At 30.9% G+C, this 27,335-nt stretch overlaps 1 protein-coding gene across 2 annotated transcripts; it reads left to right on the top strand.

Moving 5' to 3' along the window:
- Window positions 1–2,490: 2,490 nt before the first annotated feature.
- Window positions 2,491–4,874, top strand: LOC107945819 (floral homeotic protein PMADS 1-like). Of its 2 annotated transcripts, NM_001327496.1 has the most exon segments (7): window positions 2,936–3,123; window positions 3,226–3,292; window positions 3,391–3,452; window positions 3,574–3,673; window positions 4,121–4,162; window positions 4,250–4,294; window positions 4,396–4,566. In NM_001327496.1, coding segments are annotated over 7 exon segments (675 nt in total).
- The last annotated feature ends 22,461 nt before the right edge of the window (window positions 4,875–27,335 follow it).

The following is a 27,335-nucleotide window of genomic DNA, read 5'->3' as shown; positions in this document are numbered from 1 at the left end:
ACATTTGTAGAAGATTTAGTCACTTAGAGAAGTAAGAAGTAGAACGTAGTTCTGGGAAATATTTATGGGCAGGGCTAGCTCCTCATAAAGTGGAGATTTTCGTTTGGTAGTTGCTTCGCAGAAGGATTCCCACAAGGGAGGAGCTCGCAAGGAGGCATCATTTTGTAGGATGCTGCTAGCAATTCCTGTATGAGAGAGATCTGAGTCCATTGACACCTCTTCTTTTTTTTGTAGCAAGACTTAGGTGATTTGGCAGCAATGCTGTCAGCTTTGGGATGTGGTGTGGTTTGTTCTTGGAAATCCAAACTATATTTTCCTCGCTTGGCAGCATGCTTTGGATCCGAGAAGGTGAGACAATCTGTGGAGAATTTTTTTCTACTCTGTTGTCTGGATCATATGGCTTTTTCTTAATGGGATGGTGTTCAAGGGAAAAGTGTTTGATGGGACGCAGATTTTGCAAACAATTATTCAGAGGTCCGCATGGTGGTTTAAATCTAAATGACCTTCCTTATCCTCTAGCATTGATGATGTATTTAGGAACCCCTCGAATGTAGTGGCTCCTGAAATATTGAAAGGGATAAATCAAGCATCGGTTTGGGCTCCTTCTCCATCGGGTTTCTGGTCTAAATGACCAGTTGCTGTATTTGATCCAGGTTGATGATCGAGTTGCTGGTCTAGATGATCAGCTGCGATGGTTGTATTGCTTCTTTGTTTCTCTTTTCTTTTACGTTTATGCTTGCTTTAAGTTTTCTCAACAGCTTTTTCTGGTCTTGGTTTAATTTGTTGAGTTTTTATGCATATTGGTCTTGCTTTGTAAGGACTGTTTTGGTCCATTGTACTCTTGACTCCTGTCTGGAGTGAAGGAAAAAAAAGAAAGAAAAAGAAGTAGAATGTTAAAGCAGAGAATACAGCTATGGTTGAAGGTGTTTATGAGCTTCTATGATTTCAAAAAGTTTTGGAGGAATTAAAAGTTTCAATAAATTAGCCTTGCATTGTGATAACAGAGTTGACATCGGTACAACACGATCCAACAAAAACATATTTAAATTGATGAACACTTTGTAAAGGAAAAAGTTTATAATTGGTGCCTTGATCATGTTTCATGTGACATCAAATAAGCAATTAGCTAACATGTTCATTAAAGGACTTAACAACAAAACCTATCATAATTTGATTTGCTAGTTGGACAGGTGTGATATTTATATAGCAGATTCAGGGGAGTGTTAAACTAATTAAGAGCTTAGGTTTTTGAGCGAATTGACAGCACTACTTGATTCTTAGGCAGATTTTTTAGGTCAGGAATTTTAAAATTTTGAAGAATTTGAAAATGTTAGTATTTTAAAATATTAATATCTTTTTAGTATTTGTGATTATTTTGTTTGGATAAATAATTTTTAAGAAAAATTTAAGTTAATGAAATTTAATAAGTTAAAAAAAATAATTATAAAAGAAAATAATGATATTAAAAATAAATAATATAAAATATGTTATAGGGATATCATTAGATTTGTAAAAGTATATAAATATTTTTAATAATATATAAATGGAATTAAATAAAAATTACATTTTAAAGTTTATGTTTTTTATTTTATCGCGCTATCATGTGTATTAAGCGAAAGAGAATTTGAAAAATCATCTTCTTCTTTTTTTTTGTAAAAGTATCATAAAAGCCTGTGTGGTAGGAGTCGAATTGTATTTTGGTCACTCTACTAAAAAAATGAACAAACTAGTCCCTACATGTTAGATTAAGGAACGAATTGGTTCTTTCTATTAAAAATTTCATCCTTTTGTACTATTAAAAACTAGCATGGTTTTTTTAATAGTAGAAATAGATGATATTTTTAACAGAATGACTAGTTTACTCTTTGATCTAATATACAATGGCTAATTTAATATTTTTAATAAAAATAAAATAAAATATAATCTTACTCTTAGTATCGGGGCCTCCATGGTATTTTAACCCCTTTTTTCATGCAATTTCAACTTAAAATTCCTCTCAATCTCTTAAAATTTTAAAATTTCCAATTGTGTTGATTTGAATAAGTAAACTTATTTTTGAAAATTTAAAAATCTTATTAGAAATGAAAATCCTCCACTAAATCCTTTGCCCAAAAACACCCTAGAAAACAAAGGTTCTTCCTATTTTAAATTTCTTTGATAATCAACAATATAAATGTGAATGGTGAATACATGAACGGGTAAGATATTTATAAGGCAGAAAAAAGAAGGCGAAGAAACTCCCATAATTAGGGATTCACAATTTAGATTCCACTTTCGAGGTCCAAAAGGCTGTGGCGGTCCCAATGCCATTTGAGGATAAAGAAAGAAATCTAAAACAAAAGTTAAAAAACAATTCAAGTAATAAAAAAAAGAAGAAGAAGAAGAAGAAGAGTGAATCAAAATGATGATATTATGCGAGTAAATCGATGATTGTATTTTCTCTAATAGTCAGTGTTAGAAACAACTACATCAAGACAGCTTACTACTAAACCGAATCCTACTTAACTAGATCTCCCAACAAAGAGGTTTAAGGAAAAGGAGCACTGTCGTGTATACATTCATGTCCTGTCGTGATCGAAGAAAAACATGAAAGGAAAAAAACCCAATCTCACACGTTATCAGGGGGTGTTACCCTAGCCTCAAGATGCCCCTGCTCTTTGATCGGTGTTCATTTAATGAACCACCACTTATAGTTACAAAACATAAAACTTTTTTATACCCTTTCCCGATATAGATTCTACACCGCCCTTCCTCTCCCTTTTCTTTATCATCTTCTTCTTCTCCTCTTCCTCTGTTGAACTTGAAGATAGTCTATTTGTACTAAGCTCTTAGCATATAGCTAGCTGCTGCTGTTCTACCTCTTCTAATCTTATTCTTAATTTTCCCTACTGCACCTTTTCTTTTTCTTTTTTTGAGATTTTCAAGGGAAAAGAAAATGGGTCGTGGCAAGATCGAGATCAAGAGGATTGAAAACGCTACAAACAGACAAGTGACCTATTCCAAGAGAAGAAATGGTATTTTCAAGAAAGCCCAAGAGCTCACTGTTCTATGTGATGCTAAGGTTTCACTCATCATGTTCTCCAGCACTGGGAAATTCCATGAGTTCATCAGCCCTAATATCTCGTACAATACCCAAACCCCATTTCTCTCTCCACACACATATATATATGTATGCATGAAAGAATTTATATGGATTTTGTTTGTGTTGCTGTTGATGTAAATTAGGACGAAGGCGTTTTTTGATCTTTATCAAAAGACTACAGGCACCGATCTCTGGATCTCCCACTACGAGGTTGTTAGTCTTTCTCTTGAATGTTTGCTTGCTTGATCTGTCGGCTTTTCCAGATTTTCTTCTTATATTTTAGTTGTACGCTTTGTTTGTTTCGCCAGAAAATGCAAGAAAACTACAGAAGGCTGAAGGAGATCAACAAGAAGTCAAGAAGAGAGATCAGGTAAAGGAATTAGTGCTTTGACATACATACCAAACCAAACTTAGGGTTATTTTGGTAATAAATAAAGTCCTTTTTTCATGGTTTATGAAGTAAAACTTTGACTAGGAAATTGTTTTAGCAGGCAGAGGATGGGTGGAGACCTGGATGATCTTAACATTAAGGAATTGCAGGCTCTTGAGGCTAAGATGGATTCTTCCTTGGTGGCTATACGTGACAGAAAGGTTTGAAATTATTGCTTCTTTTTTTTGTTTTACCCCCCCGCCCCTCCCAAAAAAGGATATCTTGCTTTGGCTTCTTTCACTACAAAAGAAAAGTTAAGCGTTCTAAGTGGAAGAACCCATCCTTTGGCTAAAAATATGTTAAATGAATTAAGTTCAGGAAAAAAAGTTTGGATTTTTATTATCACACTAGTCATCTCAACTCCTCCATTTTAGAAAGTTTTCAGCCCCCAAAGTCCAAGTAGCTGATCAAACAGAAAGTGTTCTTTCTTCCTGGAATTGGGGATGTTGGGATGCCAAAATCTTCTCTCTTACAGATGTTTATATGAACTTGTAGGAGAATCGGGTTAACATAAAAGGGTACTTTTGTGTGTGTCTAAACCTCCCCACCACCTCCGATTGAGATAAACTCAAATAATGAAACTAACAATATCAGTTGATTTTCCACAGTACCATGTCATTAAAACGCAAACCGACACACACAGAAAGAAGGTCAGTGAATCCAACACCATAAAAACAGTCGCCTTTCATTCAATTAGTCGAGTTCTTATAATATTTGAGGACTGGAATGCGCTGCAGGTTAGGAACTTGGAGGAAAGACATGCAAATCTTGTCTTCGACTTGGTAAGGAACTTGACTTTCATTAATTATCCAATAGATCAAAGACTAGTAGTGCATCTTAATAATGAGTGTGTGTTTTCCCCCGATCTTTGGTGGTGATTAAGGAGACAAAGCTTGACCAACAGGATGGAATAGTTGAAAGTGAAGGATACTATAATGAAGCAGCAAATGGAGCCTCTAACTTACATGCTCTTCGCCTGTATCAAATCCACCACCCTAATCTTGTTCTTCACCATGGAGGACGATTTGATTCCAATGATCTTCGTCTTGCTTGATTATTATTGGTGGTTTTCGAGGACACACTGCCTCCTGTTTCTGATCACGATTATTTTCTATAATATGTTAATTCTCTTATCTATCTATTTATATAATAAATAATTTTAATTCTCATTGTGACTCGTTTATGTCGCAGTTATGGTGAAAGAATTAATCTTGCTACCGACTCTCTCTTTTCTTACATGATCAACGGGCTGAAAGTAGCCTGTTCCTCCTAGGGTAACTAAGTGCTTGTGTGTTTTCTTATCATGTAATATATGATTAGTGTTGGATTGGCATTTTATTCAACTTTTATATTTTATTTTTACTCTATTGATACCAATTAATATTTCTAGTTTACAACATTTTTCCCTATAATTAGTGGGTTAGATTTTGTTGAGAAAATTGTTCTTTTTTAATTTAATTTTTAATTACTATATATTTTATATAAACTTAATACATGAATAATTAATATTGTATAATTTTTTATACTTTGCGTTTATATTATTTTATGTTATATCTCTACAATTATTAAAACCCTAAATTTGGTTTCACGAGTCAAGTGACATCAATTTAATTAAGGAAATTATGAATGTAAATTTATACATTTTGAATAAATTATATTACTACAAGAGTATTTTTATTTTTTATAAAACAAATAAAAATAATTTTAAAAATATAAAAGATTGAAATTTTTTTACATAACAACCCATTCGGAACTCCAATTAGCATGTCAACTTCCGATTTGGGATTAAGAGGATTCCATGTCTTTTTCTAACATGATTATTGCTTTGTAGTCACCCCAAATCGTTAGCCGTCATGTCGATTTGGGGTTCTTATGCACCGTCAATATTATTCTGGTAATTAAAATTTTTTTATGTTATTTCGATAAATAATTTTTTTCCATATTATTCCCAAAAAAAGCCTTTGATATTCCTATATATGGACAACTATTTAGATCTTAGCACAAAACAACCCAATGAAAGATAGACTTACTGAAAAAAAAAAGTCTTTTTCAATTTTAATATTGAGCAAATTAGTTTTTCTAAAAGAAACATCAATTTAATCTCTCTCAATTTCAAAAGTGAGCAACTAAGGACAATTAATTACAATGTTAAAGTTTTCTATCAATTGCACATATTTTTTATTGGTATAATAACAAACTTAGCACTTAAAGTTTACACATTATGTTATTTTGATCTTGATTTAATAAATTTAGCCCGAAGAAAATACGAGTTTTGCCAATTTGATTTTGATTTAACAAATTTAGCCACAATATTTACACATTTTGTCAACATTTATAAATAATATAAACATCAAGGGCCAACTTTGTTATTATACCAATCAAATTTATGTACAATTGATGGAAAGCATTAACACCATGATTAATTGTCATGAGTTGCTCACTTTTGAAATTGAAAATATTAAATTGCTCCAATTTTTTTAGAGGGACCAATTTGCTCAATATCAAAATTGAGAGTGATTGGAAAGGTCTTTTTACGAAAAATATTATAGATCTAGAATTTCAAAAGAGAATTTAAACAATATCTTGTAATTTTCATACATACTAGTTTCTAATGTTATGTGTGTTGCATGTGATTTTATATGTTTAATTTTTAATTAGTTTTAAAATATAATATTTGTAATCATTGTAATTAGTGTGAAATAATATTTCTTAATTTAAAATTTTAAATATAATTAAAATATATTAATTTATTTAAAAATTTAAATATTATAATAAAATTTTCAAATCATAAATTAAAGAATTTTTAACATACTCAATATACAATATAATTTTACTTCATGTAATTAATGCAAAACAATATTATTCAAAATAATAAATAATTAACGTATATTAGCTATTTTGATAATTCAAATATAATTTTAATAAAAAAATTCTAATTGTTATTAAAGCTTTTGTAAAAATAAAAAAATACTATATTGTAAATTAAACTCTTCACAATTTAATTTAATTTTTTCTTAGCGGTCAATAAATTGACTCTTATAAGTTGTAGATAACATATGATTAATATAAGATATCAAGATAGCTATTATATAAATTAGGGTAAACTAAACACATGGTCACTCTAAAATAAAGTCTTTCCCATTTTGTTCACTCTAACTTTTTTTTCATTTAATCATTCTAATTAGAATAATTGTGCGAAATAATCACTCCCATTCAATTTTTCGTTTTCTTCTAATGATTTGCTGAGGTGACACTTTTCTTTTCTACTTTTCCAAACTCTTAGAAAAACTATAAAGTATTTTTCCTACGTGGTCAAACCTATTCTCAACAATGCAATCACTACATCAACCTCTGCTGACAAGCATCCATCCTTGTTTTCTTCACTCGCCTCTGCCACTGCCACTGCCACAAGTCCCCCATTGACGGCTATACGCACAGAGAGTAGTTGGACAACAACCTCAAATGGGATGTGTCACCTTTCGAAAGTCAGGTTAGAAGAAATTGAATCAGCGAAATCAAGAGGGGTTACGTCCAGTTTTAAATTAAGGTTGTTAAAATTTTGGTAAGTAATTTGGTCTGGCTCAATGGTTAAGTGTTATGCTTGTTTGTGTGAGGTTTTGAGTTTCAATATCTCCTTTGAAATTTTAGCTGTTTTTGTTCCTATTTTTATCTCTGAACATCTAATTTAAATTTAATTTCCGCACAAGCATGGGCAAGAATGAGTTTGTTAGTTGTATGATAAGGCTTCAATTTACCTTTGGTTTTGTATTTGAATTTTTGTATGAGCATGAATATTTTTTTTATATGAAAATCTAATTAGTTGCTAGTGGGATGGGATTCGTTTTGTTTTATTTTGAAGAGAAATTTTCCCACGTTTCCCCACTCTCTTGATCACATTTTTCTTTCCTTTCTTCTCACATATGCTAGTTGTTGTTTTTTTCTTTTGCTTCTTGTTCTTTTATAATTCTACTTTTATTTCTTCCTTGTGTTTTTTTGTTGTTTTTGGTGGTTCAGTTCTTACTTCCTGTTCGTTATTTCGTTCCTATTTACCTTCGCGCTGGAGTCTACTTTTTTATGTTTAACCTTTTGCATTAATACTCTTTCGTGTAGTTGAGCATATGGTGTTGAACATGCAAGAAAAAGATGAGATTTCTCCAACTCTCCATAATATAGTCAATCAATTTGATGAAGAGAACAGAAGGCCACTGGAGAACTTTTCCTGCAGCTAGAGATCAATAGAGCTAGTTGATGCATAAATAATAGTTTGATGGTGTTGCATTGAGAGTTTTGACACTGATGGTTTCAATCACGCTGACCAACCAAGCATTGTTGGTTAGGAATCTAACAGGGAAGAGCCAACTTTTTTGAGTTATCGAGATGACAAATTTGAGAAAATTGATGATTATTTGTTTTTGTGCCTGGGATTTTCTTTGAAACAAAATACTTGGGCTGGTCCTGTTCATTGGAAATATAAAAAAAAAACTAAAGATGAATCATGGGTGCAATGTAATGATGATGATCCATAGTTGTCTTGGGAAGAGCAAAGTGGATTTGGTGGTTTTGACAATGAAATTTTCCATGGCGATGTTGATAAGTCTGGCACATTTGTTTCTCAGCCTCGTCAGGTTAGTAAAATTGAAATTCAATATGATAAGACTTCTAAACAAGTCGATGTTTAGAATGTGAAAGAAACTATTTGGGGCCATATGCAACAATCTCGAGATACATCATTTCAGGTGAAAATTAAGATACTCGAAACTCCACTTCTGCGACTTAGGTGTTAGGATGGTTGTGATTGTTTGGGCTCTGGAAATCTCAGAGTTTGAATTCGTGTCAGAAAATATTTAAGTGTGTGATTTTAACTTGAAATATCGATGAAAAAATTAAAAAATTTGAAGAAAAAAAAAGAGGCAGTTTCGAAATTGTTTTGCATCACACGACTGTGTGGTTTGGCTATGTGATAGATCGTGTGCATCACACGATCATGTGGGTGGCGATGTGGAGCACACGGGCATGTGTGTTTACACAGCCTAACCAAGTAGGTTGTGTGGACCACTTGGGCTGGCTTGTTGGGCTGTGTGGGCTCATTTTTCAAAAAATTTCACTTAGGCTCGTTTGACTTAAAAATTCGTACTTAGACCTCTTGTGGGGTCCGTTTGGCTTGAAAAATACTTAAAACATAACATATGTTGATATGTGTCTGTATGTGCTATGGGTAAGGTATGTGAAAAATACGTTTACGTTCTGTGATCTAATAATTCCGAAAGTATGATTATGTATGATAAGCATCACTCGGATTAATAAACTTTGTGTAGGTTGTTTGATATAATCCGTGTTAATGACATTTACATAATCTTGTCATAATTCTAATTCATTACAATTGTATGTTAGCATGTTAATGCATATGCATCAGGGTGGAATTTGATATGCTGGAGGAAGTGTTTTGTGGCAGTTTTACTGCAAATCTGGTGGTTAAACTACAATATTTGTCTGGCAGCTCAACTGCACCATTATGAGTGGCATACCACCACGACCGGTGTGATTAAATGGATGAACTCTAGTAGTCCTATTTGGTGTGATTGGTTGGACAGAGTTGGTGTATAGTGGATGGGGGTAGGATTTGTTCTAATATGATATGATATGTACTTCTAAAAATTGATATTTTGATCTGATATATGTTTCTAGAAATATGACATTTTGATCGGATATATGTTTTTGGTAATGTGACATTTTTATATGAAAATTGTATAAGTATACATTATAAGTAAAATTCTGTGTTGGTATTTACATTTGTGTATGTTATAAAAAAATTATGTTTGTGGGCCAAGTCTCACACTAGGCTTCTAGCTCACCCATATGTTTAATACGTTTCAGGTGACCTTCAGACTTAGGACTTGGCAGCAATTTCGGAGCTCAGTTCACACAACTTGGTATAAGTATGTTTTGGATTTTAATTTGCTTTGGAATATTAAATTTTGGTTTTGGTATTTGTTTTTGCGAATGTATTATTTATAACTCATAAACATACCCAAGGCGACATAACTGATGGAACCTTACAATTTTAAGAGATAATAATTTTTAAAAGTATTTTTCTGATAGAAGGTTTTGAAATTAATTACGACGTTTTACAACTCAATTGGTTAAACATTCGAGATTGTTTTTATAAAATTAATAAAACAAGGTTTTCGTCAAAGTGTTCACATGCAATCTTCTAAATACTTGTGTGTTTTATAAGTTAAATAACTTTAGTATTCTGGAAATCAAACTAAGTTTTCACGTAAATTAGTCAACAATGTTTCTATGAATGTTGTAACCTTCATAATCCAACCTTAAATTCTAGGTCGGGTTTGGGGTGTTATAAGATGGTACTATTGATTCTGAGTTGACCCCCGAGATCAAACTATTTTCAAAACTTGACAAGGTGGTTAAGAAGAACACGTACAACGGGTTCCTCAACTTGCCTGTTATGTTCTCTAAAGAAACAAGAATACAAACCAAACCATCATCAATCTCAAACTAATCTAAAGTGTTGTAAGAATGGGAACATGGCAAGGGATTGTGAAGAGCCTCAAAAATTTCTTAAACATGTTGAAACTAAATTATGTTAGCTTTCATATCCATTCTCCCCCCTTCTCATACATATTTCTACCTTCTTTTCTACATAAAGCTTCAAACTAAAATTCCACTAAGTCTTTGTGTTTGTGACAAAGAATGAGGCGGATGAACGCGGAAGTGGACCGTAAAGTTTGTCAAAGTTAGGATTTGACTTAGGGCTCTAGACGTTCGAAAAGAGACTTAGATTTTTGACACAACCTGAAATGCAATCAAATCCAAGTTTGATAAAATAATTAAAATAAATAACTAAGATAATTAAAATAAAATAATAAATCTATGATTAAATAATAAGGAAGAAATTATAGAAGATATATAGAAAGATAGAATGTGGTATATAGAAGTCCTATGAAGCCTTGGAAACATAAATAATTCACAACCCCCTTCAGACGACTCTAATTTTCCCTCCAAGAAAGAAAATTTGGCAATAAAAAGTTTGAAGATGGTCCCCATAATCTAAAAAGATTGTTAGAACTCTTCTAAAAAACTCGAGAGAAATTCTTGAAAAGAAAAACTCAGAGAGAATTTATTAACTCAAAGAGAAATAAAATAATAATGAATTGTATGAATTGTGTACAATGCAAAGGCCTATATATAGGCTAGCTAAATAAATCTAAATAAAACTCTTAAGTATACTAGAACTCTAATTTAATCTAAACAATAAGTAGTTTTAAACTAAACTTTCTTGTAAACATAAAACTTCTAAATAACTTAAAATACTTAATAACTATCAAAAATTCGGAATAAAATAATAAGAGCTAATAAATACAATATTGGACTCATATATAATAAAAATTTAGCCTAAAACTTGAACCCAATATGAAACGTCTAGGCTTGTGAGATCAATTGGGGTCTTTGAAGTGAAGTGCCTAAGCTTGTTAGCATTTTCCACACGGGCTTGTCATCATAGATTGAGAGTTTAGGTCCACGAACAAAATTAGTCCCTTCTAATTCATCATTACTTTAAAATCCATCATCTTGAAACTTCAACTATTTTTCTCGAATTTTTTTCGTGATAAAGTCTTGAACAAATAAGTTGAGTTTTAACTTTATCTGTTTGAATTTGGATCCCGTAATTGGGCCTTGAGGGAAACTAAGCTCATCTCTATTATGGCTTTTGAATTGGGCTGAGTTGCTCGTATGATTCCCCCTTCCACAAAAGGATTCGTCCTCGAATCTGCAATATCAAAAGGAGAAAAGTCAGCGGCATTAAAAGGGGCACTAACATTACACTCACCGGGAAGATTGATTTGATATGTATTATCATTAATGCGCTTGAGTACTTGAAAAGGTCCATCACCACGTGGGTTCAATTTTGTTTTGTATTTAGCTGGAAATCGCTCTTTTCTCATGTGGACCCAAACCCAGTCACCGGGCTCAAAAATAATTTGGTTGCCTCCCTTGTTAGCTTTGTTGGCATTTGTTTCATTTGTTTTGGTTATTCGTTGTCTTACTTTCGTATACATGGGTGTCACCAATTCAGCTTTCTTCTCACCATCTAAACTAGAAATGTTTTCTATAGGCAATGGTACAAGGTCAAGCACAGTTAGTGAGTTAAAACTATAAGCAAGTTCAAATGAGGAATAGACAGTTGTAGAGTAAATAGATCGGATATATGCAAACTCAAAAAATGGCAAACATTCTTCCCAATTTTAAGGTTCTTAACCACAACAGCTCATAGTAAAGCACCTAAGACTTGATTGACTACCTCAATTTGTCCATTGGTTTGGGGGTGACATGTAGTAGAATATAATAATTTAGTACCAAGCTTACCCCACAATACTTTTCTAAAGTGGCTTAGGAACTTTATGTCTCTGTCAGATACAATGGTGCGAGGTATCCCATGTAGGTGCACCACCGCTTTAAAGAATAAGTCAACCACATGTGTAGCGTCATCCGTTTTGTGACAATGAATGAAGTGAGCCATCTTTGAAAGCTTGTCAACAGCAACAAAGATACGATTTCAACTCTCTTTTGTTCGTGGTAAACCAAGAATGAAATATGTGATTGACTTTTTTTCTTGTATAAACACGACACCAATTCTAATACCTGAAGCATCATATTCAAGTTCGAAAGTATTATAAAAATCAGTTAATTTAAGAACCAGAACAGAATATAACTTATCTTTTAAAGTTTGAAAAGCCTTTTCCTGAGCTTCTCCCCACTTAAAACCTACAGACTTTTTAATAATTTCAGTTAATGAAGCGGCAATAGTGTAAAAATCCTTCACAAAACGTCTATAAAAACTTGTTAAACCATGGAAAGATCTTACATCGATAATTGATTTAGGAGGGGGCCACTCCCTAATTGCCTTTACTTTATCCTCATCGACATGAATACCTTGAGCACTGACTATAAAACCTAAAAAGATTAGTTTATCACAACAAAAAGTGCATTTATCAAAGTTGGCAAATAACTTTTTAGTTCGCAAAATATCCAAAACAGATTTAACATGAAAAACATGATCATCTAAAGAAGTTGAGTAAATCAGAATATCATCAAAATATACAACCATAAATTTACCCAAATAAGGTCTCAAAACATGGTTCATCAAGTGCATGAAAGTACTAGGTGCATTAGTCAAACCAAAAGGCATGACTAGTCATTCATATAAACCAAACTTAGTTTTAAAGGTTGTTTTCCATTCATCCCCCTCTTTCATTCGAATTTAATGGTAGCCACTTTTTAAATCAATTTTTGTAAAGATACAAGCACCATAAAGTTCATCAAACATATCATCAAGCCTTGTAATAGAATGTCTATACTTAATAGTAATTTGGTTAATTGGTCGACAATCGACGCACATTCTATACGTACCATCTTTTTTTGGCACCAAAATTACTGGCACCGCACAAGGACTTAAACTTTCACGAATGTTACCCTTCACCAAAAGTTCATCTACTTGCTTTTGTAACTCCTTCGTCTCCTCAAGATTGCTTCGGTAAGCTAGTCGATTTGGAATTGTTAACCCTGGTACTAAGTCAATTTGATGCTCAATACCCCTCAAAGGTGGCAATCCTTTAGGTGTTTCTTCAAAATTATCTTCATATTCTTGTAAAAGAGTCACAAAAACACTAGGCAAAGAGCTGTGAAGGTTAGTCAAATATAAACAATTTTGCCTAAATCAGATAATGATGCAAGGTTGTTTAGTGAGTAAGGCTCATCACACATCTTTTCCAGTCGCATAAAAATTGTGAACCACTCTTTTTTTTCTCACAAGAGGATGCACTCACTATTGGGTCATCAGTAATTTGGCTATTTTCACTAGAGACCTCTTTTCTCTCAGCCTTTTTTGAATTTTGTGTCTTACTTCCCATAACCTTCATACAAAACTTCATTGTAACAGCCCGATTTTAGCTAAATCAAAATAGTAGTTTTGGAATCACAAATTCGAGGTTGTAAAATTAGTTTAATATTATTTTTGGTGTTTACAACATGTGATTATATATGTGTAAAAGTTTCGTAATTTAATTTTATCGTTTAATAGCTCAATTTGAGAAAAAAGACTTAATTGTGTAAAATGCGAAGGTCCTTATGATGATATTAGACCATTGGTTGTGTAAGTGGACATTTATGGACAACCATTATATATATTTAATGTTATTTCATTAAGGTTAATTAGGTAATTGGTGATTTAAGTTTAATTAAATTAAAACAAAACAAAATGGTGGCCATGTATCATATTTTTGCACCGAATTTTGAAGAAAAAGAAAGCTATCTTCAAGCTTTAGGGTTCGGCACCTTTAATTATTAATTAAGGTATGAATTTTGTTCTATTTTTGATGATTTTTATGTTTCTATGATCGTTGCATCAAGTATTAGCTAGCCCATGCCCTAATTTTTGAGTTTGTTGATGATTTTGTAAAGTGCCATTGATGAATGTTTAAGCTTTTAAATGTTTGATGATGAAAAATGGATATTTGTTGATAGATTATCATATTTTGTTCAGTGATTTTTGACAAAAATGTCAAATAGGGATTTATTTGTGAAAATGTGAAAATATGTGGTTAAATGTGTGAATAAATGATAAATATGAGCTGATATGTGCACTAGGAAATTCGCCTAGCTTAGGAAGGTATTAAATTGCATGAATTTTGTGTATTTGTGAAATGGGGACTAAATTGAATAAATGTGGAACTTTAAGGGATAAAGTGTAAAAATGCATAAATATGTGTTTGTGGACTGAATTGAATGATTTGATGAATAGATGAGTTAATTTTGAATGTAAATAGATCAAGAACGAAAGAAATCGGATTTAGATCGGGGAAAATCAAAGATTATCGAATAGTCGATCCATTCCATTTATCCCGAAAATAAAGTAAGTTCATAAGGAAATAAATGTTTTTGTATTTAAATGTATATGTTTTATACATTGTTGAATTTGATTAATTATAGATATACATTGCCGAATTTGATTGTTTTATATATTGCCGAATTCGAATTTTTTATAGTTATACATTGTCAAAATTGATTTGCAAATGGATATAAGTTGCCGACTTGATTTGTATATGATTGTATATTGCTGAAATTAATTTGTGCATGGTTATACGTTGTTGAAATTGAATTGTATATGGATATAAGTTGCCGAATTGATTTGTATATGATTATATATTGCTGAAATTAATTTGTACATGGTTATACATTGTTGAAATTGAATTGTATATGGATATAAGTTGTTGAATTGATTTGTATATGATTACATATTGCTGATATTAATTTGTACATGGTTATACATTGTTGAAATTGAATTGTATATGGATATAAGTTGTCGAATTGATTCGTATATGGTTATACACTGTTGAATTTAATTTATCTATGATTATACATTGCCAAACTTGATTCATATATGGTTATACATTGCCGAATTGATTTGTATATAGATATACATTGTCAAATTTGGTTCGTATATGAATATATATATTGTTGAATTGATTTGAGCATTGGATGACTGGTTTTGTGCATGAAATGATTTAATTAAGAAGCCTATAGCTCTTAATGAACCTTAGAAAATGTATTTGATATTGATGACATGATATTAGGACTTCTAAGGTGTGATTTCATTTAAGACCATGTCTGGGACATTGGCATCGTATATGATTCGTATAAGACCTTGTCTAGGACAGTGGCATCGATATGCGTTAACATGTAAGACCATATCCGAGATATGGTATTGTACGAGCTTTATATAATTTCTGTGTGTACTTAACAAATCCGAATGTGAATTTGAGTTGAATGGCTCATGTACGTATGAGGTTTATATGTTTATTGAAAAAAAAGGTAAGTGAAGTGATTTAATATGGTAATTTGGAATATATGAGTTAAATGATTTTATAAATGTATGATATTAGCTAAATTTCGGCCTATTTTGAATTAAATTATATATGTTCTCGTGTTGAATTAATTGCTTATGACTTACTAAGCTTTCAAAGCTTACTTTGTGTGTCTTTTTATTGTTTTATAGATTTTGAAAGCTAGCTCGAGTTTGGGGACCATCCAAGAACATCATCACACTATCGATCACTATTTCGGTACTTTAAAAATTTGTACTTTCGACTTATGGCATGTATAGGCTAGTTTCGATATGGTTCTTTTGATCTGTATATATGTGGCCATGCAAAAATGGCTTGATAATGATGTTAATGTTTGTGTATACTCGGTCATAGTATAAGCTCATTTTGGGAAGTATGTTTCGTGATATATATGTATGGTGTATTGGTTATATGTTTTGGTTAAGTAACGATTTAGTTGATGGATGTGTTTTTACTATAATGCATATATTCCCATAAACTAAATTATGTATAAGTGATTGCTTGCATATTGGTTGTTTAGGTACGGTTTGTGATGGCAAAGTACGAATATGTTTTATAATTTATTGGATGGTTATCTAGGTATGGACATAAATGGTAAATTGTGCATGAATTGTAATAAAAGATCGTGATGAACTATGTTTTGTTCAGAAATGCCTCATAACCCTAATCTAATGACCGATACGGGTTAGGGGTGTTACACTCATCATGTCGATTTGATCATTGTGAATATCTTTCAGATTCAAAGGGGTAAAAGTGTACTTCTTCCCATGGAAAATAAAAGAATATCGATTTAATTTACCATGATGAATAACATCACGATCGTACTATCATGGTCTACCAAGTAACAAGTGGGCAGCATGCATGGGAACGACATCACCCTAAACATCATCAATGTAAGTCCCAAGTTTAAAAGTGATCAAGCACTGTTTTACCACACGAACCTCCAAACCTTCGTTAAGAAACTAAAGATGGTATGGTGTAAGGTGTTTGCTACATGGCAAAGCAAGAGAATCCATAAGGTAGCTGCTCACAATGTTAGCACAACTTCCACTATCCATTATAAATGAGAAAATTTTACCTTTAATCAAACGACTCACAACTAGACAACAGGAATGAGTTAGTGGTTCCACCAAATCTTTTTCACCATAAAACTTACATCCATCATCAACATCATCAATTAATTCGGGCATATCTGGGTCTGTTTTATTAGAATCAGAGGTATAATCACCATCTTCTTTGATCAACAAAATTCTCGTGTTGGCACAAGCACGGCTATAATGCCCATGCCCTTTGCACTTAAAATATTCAATTTTACAAGCTCTTTGTTGTTTGGTGAAGAAGTGGTAGAAGTGAACTGCTTAGAAGATAAAGAAGAAGGTTTTGTAAGAGCCCCACTTTTCCACTCAAAATATTTAGTCTTATCATGTTTTGGCAGCAACTTATTAGTAGCATAAGGAGGTTTTGAATTCTTAAAAGTGAAATTAGAACATGTACCTCTATAATATTGTGAAGCACTAAATGCATGAGATTGACATTGTTGAAACTATCGCTCAATCTTAATCGCCTTGCGTACCGTGTCCTCAAGATCAATGTAGGTTTGAAGATCAAGAACATTGGCTATCAAAACATTCAAGCCATCTACAAACCGCACCATGGTAGTCTCTTAATCTTCTCGGACATTTGTTTTGTGCATAAGCATCTCCATCTCCTTAAATTACTCATCAACAGATTGATTACCTTGAACAATGCGTTGAAGTCTCCGTTTAATATCCCTATAATAGTGAGGTGGGATAAAACATTTTCACATGATTTGTGTCAACTGTTCCCACGAATCAACATCTCGTTCACGATTCCTTTGGCAGTTCAACACAAGTTGAGTCCACCAGTTCAATGCATAATCTAAAAATGTCAATATAGCCAATGGAACTTTCTCCTCCTCTGGACATCTATAACAACAGAACATGATCTCTATTTTATCCTCCCAATCACAATATGCATCTGGATCATATTTTCCTTGGAATGGTGGAATGTTGAACTTTGGTTTAGCGATAGAAAGCTAGCCTCGATTAGGAATACCCAAAGTTTTATTAATGTGACGATATTCGTGGCTACCAGTATTAGAACGAATAAAAAGTTGTTAATTGTCCCTATCGTCATCACTATCACGAGCACGAGATTGTCGATTCGAAGAAGTCTCCAAATGAGCAACAACTTGAGTTAGCATTTAAATTTGATTGGAAAGCCGATTAATGTTCTTTTGTAGTTCCGTTCGACACTTAGTCAAATTGACCTCAAATGTATCACGTACCTCATTCAATTGTTGATGTTGAAAATTTACCATCCCCACAATATTCTCCAATATAACATATTATTCTTTGTCATCAGATGGTATCTCATCATGGTTTTTATGGGTACGAGTGTCACGAGTCATAGTGAAAGCCTGGAAAAGCACAACACTTCAAAAGAAAAAAATTAAACAAACCTCACCTTTATGCACTCAAAAAACAATATTAAACAAACCTCACCTTTATGCACTCAAAAAACAATCTCAATGAGGTGAGAATTAATCTTGTGAGTCTTTTAAAAAGTGTCTATATCAATCAATCAGAATGTATTAGAATCAAACTAACAAAGCAAACCTAATAGCACTATGAGTCCAAAATCGGCTAGACATCAAAGAATTATGTTGCACTGAGGAAGGAGTATGCAACGTGCTTTAACCTACTAACACAAGAAACAAGAAAGTGTTAGAATGCGTAAATGAACAATAAAAAGTAAAAACAAATGAAAACATAAAGCTAAGAGTCAATGAAAATTGCTGAAACTCGAAAACCCGAAAAATTACGAAACAACTTGTAAAACTTCGTTCGAGGTGTTCCCGATTTCCAAAAATCAAAAAATTTAAACTGGAGTCTCCTCAAATAATATAGATTTTATCTGGAAAGTTTCGGCACAAAATTTAACCACGGAATATTTTTTAATATTTTTTTTGTACTTTTCGATCACTTTTTTGTGGAAAATATTTTTTATACTTTAAAATATTACCAAGAAATAATATGTAAAATTTCAGATTGTTTGAAAATCGTTTACCCACTGAAAAAAATTTCCAAAAATTATCGGGGTAAAAAAAATTATTTTGAGGTTGTTTGCTAGAAACTAGTTTATAAAAATAAAAAGAACACCTAAAATGCCAAAATCTGATACCAAATAATAAAGAATGAGGCGGATGAACGTGGAAGCGAATCGTAAAGTCTATCAAAGTCGCGGATTTGACTTAGGGCTCTAGACGTTCGAAAAGAAACTTGGATTTTTTACACAACCTGAAATGCAATCAAATCCAAGTTTGATAAAATAATTAAAATAAATAACTAAGATAATTAAAATAGAATAATAAATCTATGATTAAAATAATAAGGAAGAAATTAAAGAAGATATATAGAAAGATAGAACATGGTATATAGAAGTCCTAAGAAGCCTTGGAAACACGAAGAATCTACAATCCCCTTCAGGCGGCTCTAATTTTCCCTCCAAGAAAGAAAACTTGACAATAAAAGTTTTAAAGGTGATCCCCACAATCTAAAAAGATTTTTAAAACTCTTCTAAAAAAACTCAAGAGAAATTCTTGAAAAGAAAAACTCAGAAAGAATTTATTAACTCAAAGAGAAATAAAATAATAATGAATTGTATGAATTGTGTACACTGCAAAGGCCTATATATAGGCTAGCTAAATAAATCTAAATAAAACTCTTAAGTATATTAGAACTCTAATTTAATCTAAACAAGATGTAGTTTTAAACTAAACTTTCTTGTTAACATAAAACTCCTAAATAACTTAAAATACTTAATACTTATCAAAATTTTGGAATAAAATAATAAGAGCTGATAAATAAAATATTGGGCTCATATATAATAAAAAGTAAGCATAAAACTTGAACCCAATATGAAACGTCTAGGCTTGTGAGATCAATTGGGGTCCTTGAAGTGAAGTGCCTAAGCTTGTTAGCATTTTCCACATGGGCTTGTCATCATAGATTGAGAGTTTAGGCTCATGAACAAAATTAGTCCATTCTAATTCATCATTACTCCAAAATCCATCATCTTGAAACTTCAACTCTTCTTCTCGAATTTTTTTTGTGATAAAGTCTTGAATGAATAAGTTGGAGTTTTAACTTTATCTGTTTGAATTTGAATCTCGTAATTGGGCATTGAGGGAAACTAAGTTCATCTCTATTATGGTCTTTGAATTGGGCTAAGTTGCTCGTATTAGTTTGAGTATTCATATCTTTACTATTTGCGATGCATGTTTAAACAAGATTTACCTAAGGATTATTGTGGTTTGATTCCCTCTACAAGTACCTTCATTCTTAATCCGTAAGGTGTTTACACATATATTCTCATTCATCAATATTTAACTATGTTGGAAAAAAATCCGGTTAAGAAAACAATTATTATAGCTATAGCGGAAGTTTTAAAATTTTTCTAAAATTGAGTCCTTTTGTGATATTTATAGTAATAAACCCTAACCAGATATGTACCTATGTTTTGTGCAAGGCGATCTCAAGTCGACCCTCATTTTCAATCGAATGACCTTTTTCGTTATCCTCGTACTACGAATCACATTGAGTGTGAGCTTGAGTAGCCCGAACAAAAAAATAGAAAAAAAATATTTACTTACTTTCAATAGGAAAGTAAGTTCTCTCTATAAACTGGTAAAACTTGTAATTCCTAGAAAATAGAATTTACACTTTGTAAATAAATTTCCACTATTTTCTGGCAGAATAAAGATATATGAATGTTGTTGTATTTAGTTCTACTAGTGCTCTCTATCTATTTATAAGGAGAAGTAAAACAATTTTGGTTGAATAAGTTTTTGATAAATAATATTAATTAAATAGAAAATACAATCCTACTTCAACTAGAGGGGATTATGAGGGCTAATTGGGCCTCTCATGTATTGGGTCAAATTATATGTATTTTTTAGACTTTTGACCCAACACTTTATAATTTAATCTAGCCAAATATTTATTTTCTATTTTAATCAATTAATTTAATTAACTAAATTAATTTCTCAATTAAATAATTTTCTCAACCCAATTTTAATTTTGTTAAAGTCATAACAATTTTACCGTAATAGAATCTAAGAGAAAATATATCTAATTTCCTTATTCAAGAACTCTCATAATGACTAATTAATTTATTTCCATCTTCGGACTTTAATTTTTTTATTATATTTAATTAAATAATAATTTTAAGAACCTTAAATTAATTCTCAAGTCATTTATGTACTTAGCGAGAAAACAAATTCATTGCGGATAGTGATTCATGCGATCAATTTCTCTTACATAAGCATTTCTATTCATTTCCATTTATTGGTTCTACATGCAATTCGTTTCTGGTTATTTCGAGTTAGTAAAGGGACTGATTGGATATCTATAATTGGGGCTTAAATAATTTATAATTAACTTTCGACTTTTCGCTTATTAATTATAAATTTATTTAATAACGAAGTCATTCCACTAAAGTATCATGACTAAGTTTTCTCCAATGATGTTGTCATAAGTGTGTTGCCCTTATAGGATATCTTTAATCTCTTTGGATTAATTCGTTCTCTCAATATGATCCTATTTTATCTTATGGTAACCATTACATCTTCCTTCATGAAAAATCAATTATTATCAAATAATAATCAAATCGTTTATCACAAAGACAAATGACTCATGACTACGTTTATTTTTCAACAATCATATAATGTCTATAGGAGAATATCATATACTCTTTAGTTGGGCTATGAATTCCACTATCGTGGAATGATGTTACATACTACAAAAGTCGTATACCTAATGTACCAGCTTTTAGTTTCTTATCTATTTGAACTTAGGCTTTCATTTATATCAAAGTATACAAGTCATGTATACATAGTCTATTATCAACTCGGGATTGAGGTATGCCACAGGATGAACATCACAAGTGAATAAATCCACAAACAGATATAGAATCTATTCCACTTAGGTCCTATCTGATGTACTGTTAGTTCAATCAATTACATCTATATTTTTATCTTGTGGGAGCCATCCGCTCCAACACCTAAGACAAGGTATTTTCCCAATTGGACTTGATAGACAACATATTAGTATTTCAATTAGGTTGCTCATTTCTGATTAGACTAATGACATGTTTAGATTATCTACTAATATAAGTTGTCTTTCCGTATTACGATCCGACCACATAATACCGCTTAGTATTAGTTAAACGTTAAATAAACTATGAGGCAATATTTATTTTCATTTTTCTTTGTGTGCAAAACTCTTTTAGGACAATATTGGTGTCACAAATTTGACTGTTGTAAGAAATAACGACTCTAATTCATCTACTCATCTTCAACAATATACCTTATTTCACGTGTTTAAAATGAAAATATTATACAAAAAAATAAATACTTATTAACCAAATTAAAACGACTCTTACTTGATTTAATTTACTTTATTGGATCGATTTTTGAACTTCATATTTTAACATCAGCAACCTTCTCCTTATGCAAATCTTCTGCTCGAAATTTAACTATGAAAATCTCACCATATCAATCTTCATTTTATAGGAAACTCTACCACCAAATATGAAACATATTTCAAAATGTTAGAAAAGATCAAACATGACAAGTCAAAAAAATGCTTCTAACAAGAAGCAATTTTTTTGATAAGTTTTTAAAAATAATATTCCTGTTCTGCCATAGAAAAGATGGGATATAAATTTTATCACGGATTCTCGAGTTTTTAAAAACTTTATCATGAGATTCTTGGGTTTTCAGAATTTAATCTAACCATTAATTTATTATTATTATTATTATTTTACAAAAAGTGTTTTCTAGTGACATAGTAGGAGAGAAGGTTAAAACGCATCACATAGGATTCATTTTCATTGAAAGCACATCCTACAAGATTTGTTTCCACCATTTCTCCTGCCATGTCACTAAAAGTAGGAAGCGTTTTTACCACCTTTCTCAAAATCAATTTATTTCCCTAATTTTCCAGATAAAACGAACTAAAAACCCTGATTTTCTTTAAACGTGCATATATTCTTAATTTTGCCCACTCCAATTTTAACCAAAATCTCGGTAAAATCATCACACCCTATTCGCCAACAATTAAATTTTTAATCATTACTATAGTTAGTTTCCTAATCAACTTCATCAATCACTGTTTATAATGGTGAATAATAGAAAACACTCGATTTGAACATTCGATTGCCACCTGTAAATGAAAAAAATTGTCAACCATGGTACTTTTAATTTGAAGATATATATATAGCACTAATAGATTAAAAAGATAGAGGTAATATAAATTTCAAAAATTTTATTTTTAAATATTTGTATTTTTTTACATAATCAAACATCAGTATACAAATTATTTTTTTTTGAAGAAAAATTTTAAAAATTAAGATTATAATAATAAAAGTATAATTTAAATTAAATGAATATTGTAATGCATTTACTTAGTTATAATTACTATATATTAATTAGTGGTTATAAATTAAATAACGTCACGATTTTATATATGTACCAAATATATGAGAAGTCGTATAATGCCTATTCAGTTGAGATTAAAAAAAAATCCGAATTTACTTTATTAAAATAGATCTACATTGTTAATTTTTTTTTCTCGTATCTTTTAAATGATGGTATTTGTCTATTTAGAATTTTGTGTTATGTATGTAAGCACTTTAAAGAAGTTTTTAAAATTTAAAAGAATAATCAATATTATTTTATTTTTGAATAAAATATTTTAATCAAATTCACATGAATAATAAATAAAAATTAATTTAAATTTTAAAATATTTTTATTTTAATATTAAAATTAAAGGTTTTCATGAGTAAAAATTATAGGGTAAGAACTTACTTAACTACAAAAATATCATAACAGCTTATCTAAACTCCAAACAAAGTATAAGGAGAACTTATTATTCCCAAAAAAAAAAAATTGGAGTTTTAAGGTTTTTCTCGGTAGAATGAAAAAAAAAACAGAAAGCATGAAAAATTTAAAAGGTAGAGAAATTAGAATGATGTAAAGTATATTTTTGTTTTTATATGTATGCTTGGTAGGAAAGATAAAAAATAAATAAATAAATAAATCATTTGAAAAATAAATAATTTTGAACTACCATACACATATTTATCATTTTCTTCGCTTTCATCTCTCCAATTTGGAAGGATTAATTTTTATTCATTAAGATAAAAAAAATAATCATCTCCTGTTTTCTTTCTTTTCTTTCCAACCAAACACACTTAAAATTTATTTTTTTTCATTTTTTCACTCGTTCTTTTCATCTCTTCACTTATCGAGTCCAAACAAGCAGGCTGGGGATTGATTAATAATCTGGATCCAACTGGCCCAAATTATTGAGTTGGTCCCTAACAATGAAACATGACTCGTTTTGATATATTCTCCATGTTAGTTCCTTCCTTCGCCCAAACATGTTGCCAGCATTAGCTTGTTATAATCTTTAAGATTACAACGAGGCAATGGATTGAAATAGAGATATAATATTATGGTGTTTGGTTTAAGAATTAAGTTAATAACATTTATTCTCTTCGCAACAATGACAAAAGTAATACCAACAGAATCATATTATTTATTTTAATTTATGATTGAAAAAGATTAACGATGAAGTTTGAGTACTATTTGAATTGAATTTGAATTTTAAAGTCATTATTGTTAGGAAAACTTTACGTGAATATCACCTCGAAACGGATGACAACACTTGTTATTATACAAAAAATTATATCAGGAAATAATTGTTGATTTACTTTGATTGCATTGAAAATGGAATTTACTTCATCATTGAGTTAAGGTTTTTTGGGCTTCTGAAATGATGAGGGATCCAAGTTTGCAATCATTAATAATAATGTTATAAAATGGGACCCAAAATTAAAAAAAGCAAAGCAACATAGCAAACTTAGGTATAGAAATTCGTTAAATAACAATCCGGCAAAATGTGTTGGGTGTACCTAATGACTAATGACAGAATCTACAATCTGCAAATGGCAATGGCTTTTACAAAAGCCTCTTCGTTGTAATTATAGGTCCACATCATACAACCACTGAGTGGAGCAGAGCCAGACTCGGACTCCCCCAAAACCACTCCACCAATTTCTGTTTATATTTCTGATATTTCAACATTATTACTGTTGGCCGAGTTATATAGCTTCTCCTTTCAATTAAAGGCGTTGGGACATAAAATTAAAATCCTTTGCAAATCAGTGCCCCCACTTGTTAAGTTAAAGTGAAGCACCAAATTCAGTATAGAAGTTATTACTCTTTAAATTCTAGGAGTGGTGATGAATGTGGAAGGTCCATTTTCACTCCCGTGGCCCATGTTTTGTCCACCAATTCCTGTATTTGTAAAAATACAACCGATGTTGATACACAGAATGGGTTGGTTGATGATGGTTTATACGATAACTGTGATTGTGTAGAGGTTGTGAGAGAAGATGGAAGTTCTAGGGAGATTTGGGCAGAGTATCTCCTTGTAGAAGGTCCTTTGCTTGTACAGTCCATAATCTAGGAAGTGAGTCCTTTGGACAGGTGTCTCTGTGAGGAAGCCTGGAGAGTGATATCTTTCCAAGAAAGTAAGAGATATCACTAGAATACTGATAATAAAGAGATTGGGATAGAGAATTTTTAGTGGGGACTAAAATAAATTTTAGTAAAAATATTAGAACTAAGTGCAAATTGACCATAGTGGAAAAGAATTTAATTATTTCATGTAAAAATAACTTTGAAATTTTATTTATATTTAAAGATGAAAAATTAGATTGGATTTAGACTGTAACTTTACCACTAAGTGAAAAAAAGGACTTAATTCTAATTATACCATGAATAAATAATAATTACAGTAGGACACATAAGTATGGGTGAATGTACCTATACGGTCCCTCTATTATAGGTACTAGATCAAACTAGTCCCTCTATTATTAAATAGATGATATTGTGTCAAATTGGCATGTTTATGTGGTTTATTTTGATAAATATTTGGGCACGATGCTATTAATTTTGGTGTTTATTCTATGTAGGTGAAGCTAATGTCTAAATGTAGAGAACAAGTGAAGATATAAAGTCACTAGGAAGATTTGGGCATTGAAATAGTAATTTAATTTTTATTATTTCTATTTAAATATTATTTGTAAAGATATTTATTAGAAATTTATTTAGGATTAAATTTTATCTCTTAAATTTTATTTACATAAATATTTAGTTTTATCTTCAAAAGATCTTTTAGGAGTAAATGACTAACTAAGAAAAAAATTCAGCTTAAAAACTGAAATTTAGAAAAACAGTCTTTTACTATGGAAAAAATTGCCCTGGTCATATTTTTCTTTTGATTTGGATTTAACGAGAATTAGGGGTGAGTAAAATTTAATTCGATTCAAAAAGCTCAATAAAAAATTCAACTTTTTGAATTAAATAGCTCGAGCTATTTGAGTTAATCAAGTTATTCGAATTAACTCGAATAAAAAATTAAGTTTTTCAATTTAACTCGAATATGAATTAAACAATTCGAGTTATCCGAAAATCAGAATAAGAAAAGACAAAACTACGTCGTTTTGATAAATGTTTACTTTTTCTAAAGTTAAAAGTCAAAACCAGTTAAAAGACAAAACTATGTCATTTTGATAAATGTTTACTCATTAAGTTAAAAGGCAAAACCATTATATTGTTTATGTAGTTAAATAATCTTATACTTCGTCTACTAGTTAAATAATCGGTCCTTGTATACACAATATTGAGTATTAATAATAGGATTCATTAACTCAAGTCGACTTGACTCAAAATTTTTTAACTCGACTCGATTCGATTCAATTAGAAAAAATTTCAAATTGAGTTCGGTTGCTAAAATAGAATTCATTAACTCGACTATCTCAAAAAATTTTGACTCGATTTGACTCAGCTCGATCGAATACTCGCCCCTAACGCCAACATTTTGTTCATTTTATTTTTTTAATATTATTTTGATTTTAGATTATGAGTAATGAAATTATTTATATTCTAACTAAAGGTGAATCGAATTTTGGTGTTTGAGTTGTGAGATTTGAAATCATATTTAACTCTTTTATTTAGATATTCGTTTTTTCTTCATTTCAAGAGATAGATAGGATTATTTTATAGTATTATTTTTAACATTGTTTCAAAAAGGATTCCTTAGACAATTTTGGAAATAATATACAATAGATACAAATAATTCGACATCAAATTTTTCTACTGAGAAATAAATAAGCGTGGCTCGATTGGGAGTGTAGTTGGGTGATGCTATGAGATAAGTGATCTAATTTAAATGATCCACGTAGTTGAGATCATTAATTTTAGGTTTTTCTAGTTCGCAAGGCTACCAATCAAATAAATCGTGGAAGCTGCTTTTACGATTGTTCGGTTGGTAAGGGTTAATCAACTGATTTCATGATTAATTTACGATTAAGAAAGAATTGATGGTTGAGGTTGTTCTTGGATTACTATAATCGACTTACCAATGAGTGAAAAGACATCCATAGTTGTGATCAATTATGAAACTGAGGCCGACTTAGTATCAAGGCTGGAACATTAATCAATTTGGTTTATTTTATTTAATTTCAGAATTACTATTTATTTATTGTTTTTCGTTTTTTATTTATTTAATTTCTTTATACTTTAATCCCCCTCTTTGTTTTACACAGGATTGCAAGTTTTGCGGGTGTGAAATTGTCTATGAAGCAAATTGGTTGTGAGAAATTCGAATATTATTAGATCAATTCTTGTGGGATCAATCCTACACTCTATATTGTGAATTTTAATTCTATTTTTAGGCGTAGGATTTATTTTTAGTGGATTCAACACCCGTCAATAGATCAATTTAATATTTGTACTATTAAAAAGAA

The sequence above is a fragment of the Gossypium hirsutum genome, chromosome D12, assembly GCF_007990345.1.
Source record: "Gossypium hirsutum isolate 1008001.06 chromosome D12, Gossypium_hirsutum_v2.1, whole genome shotgun sequence".
Lineage (NCBI taxonomy): Eukaryota > Viridiplantae > Streptophyta > Magnoliopsida > Malvales > Malvaceae > Gossypium > Gossypium hirsutum.
This window is presented reverse-complemented; position numbering and strand designations above follow the sequence as displayed.

Bases quoted from the DNA above. Each gene is read 5' to 3' on its own strand.
- LOC107945819 (XM_041106561.1), top strand. From the start codon at position 2,936: ATGGGTCGTGGCAAGATCGAGATCAAGAGGATTGAAAACGCTACAAAC. The intron at 3,453-3,573 runs GTAAAGGAATTA...TTGTTTTAGCAG, and splicing joins AAGTCAAGAAGAGAGATCAG to GCAGAGGATGGGTGGAGACC. The intron at 3,674-4,120 runs GTTTGAAATTAT...GATTTTCCACAG, and splicing joins TGGCTATACGTGACAGAAAG to TACCATGTCATTAAAACGCA.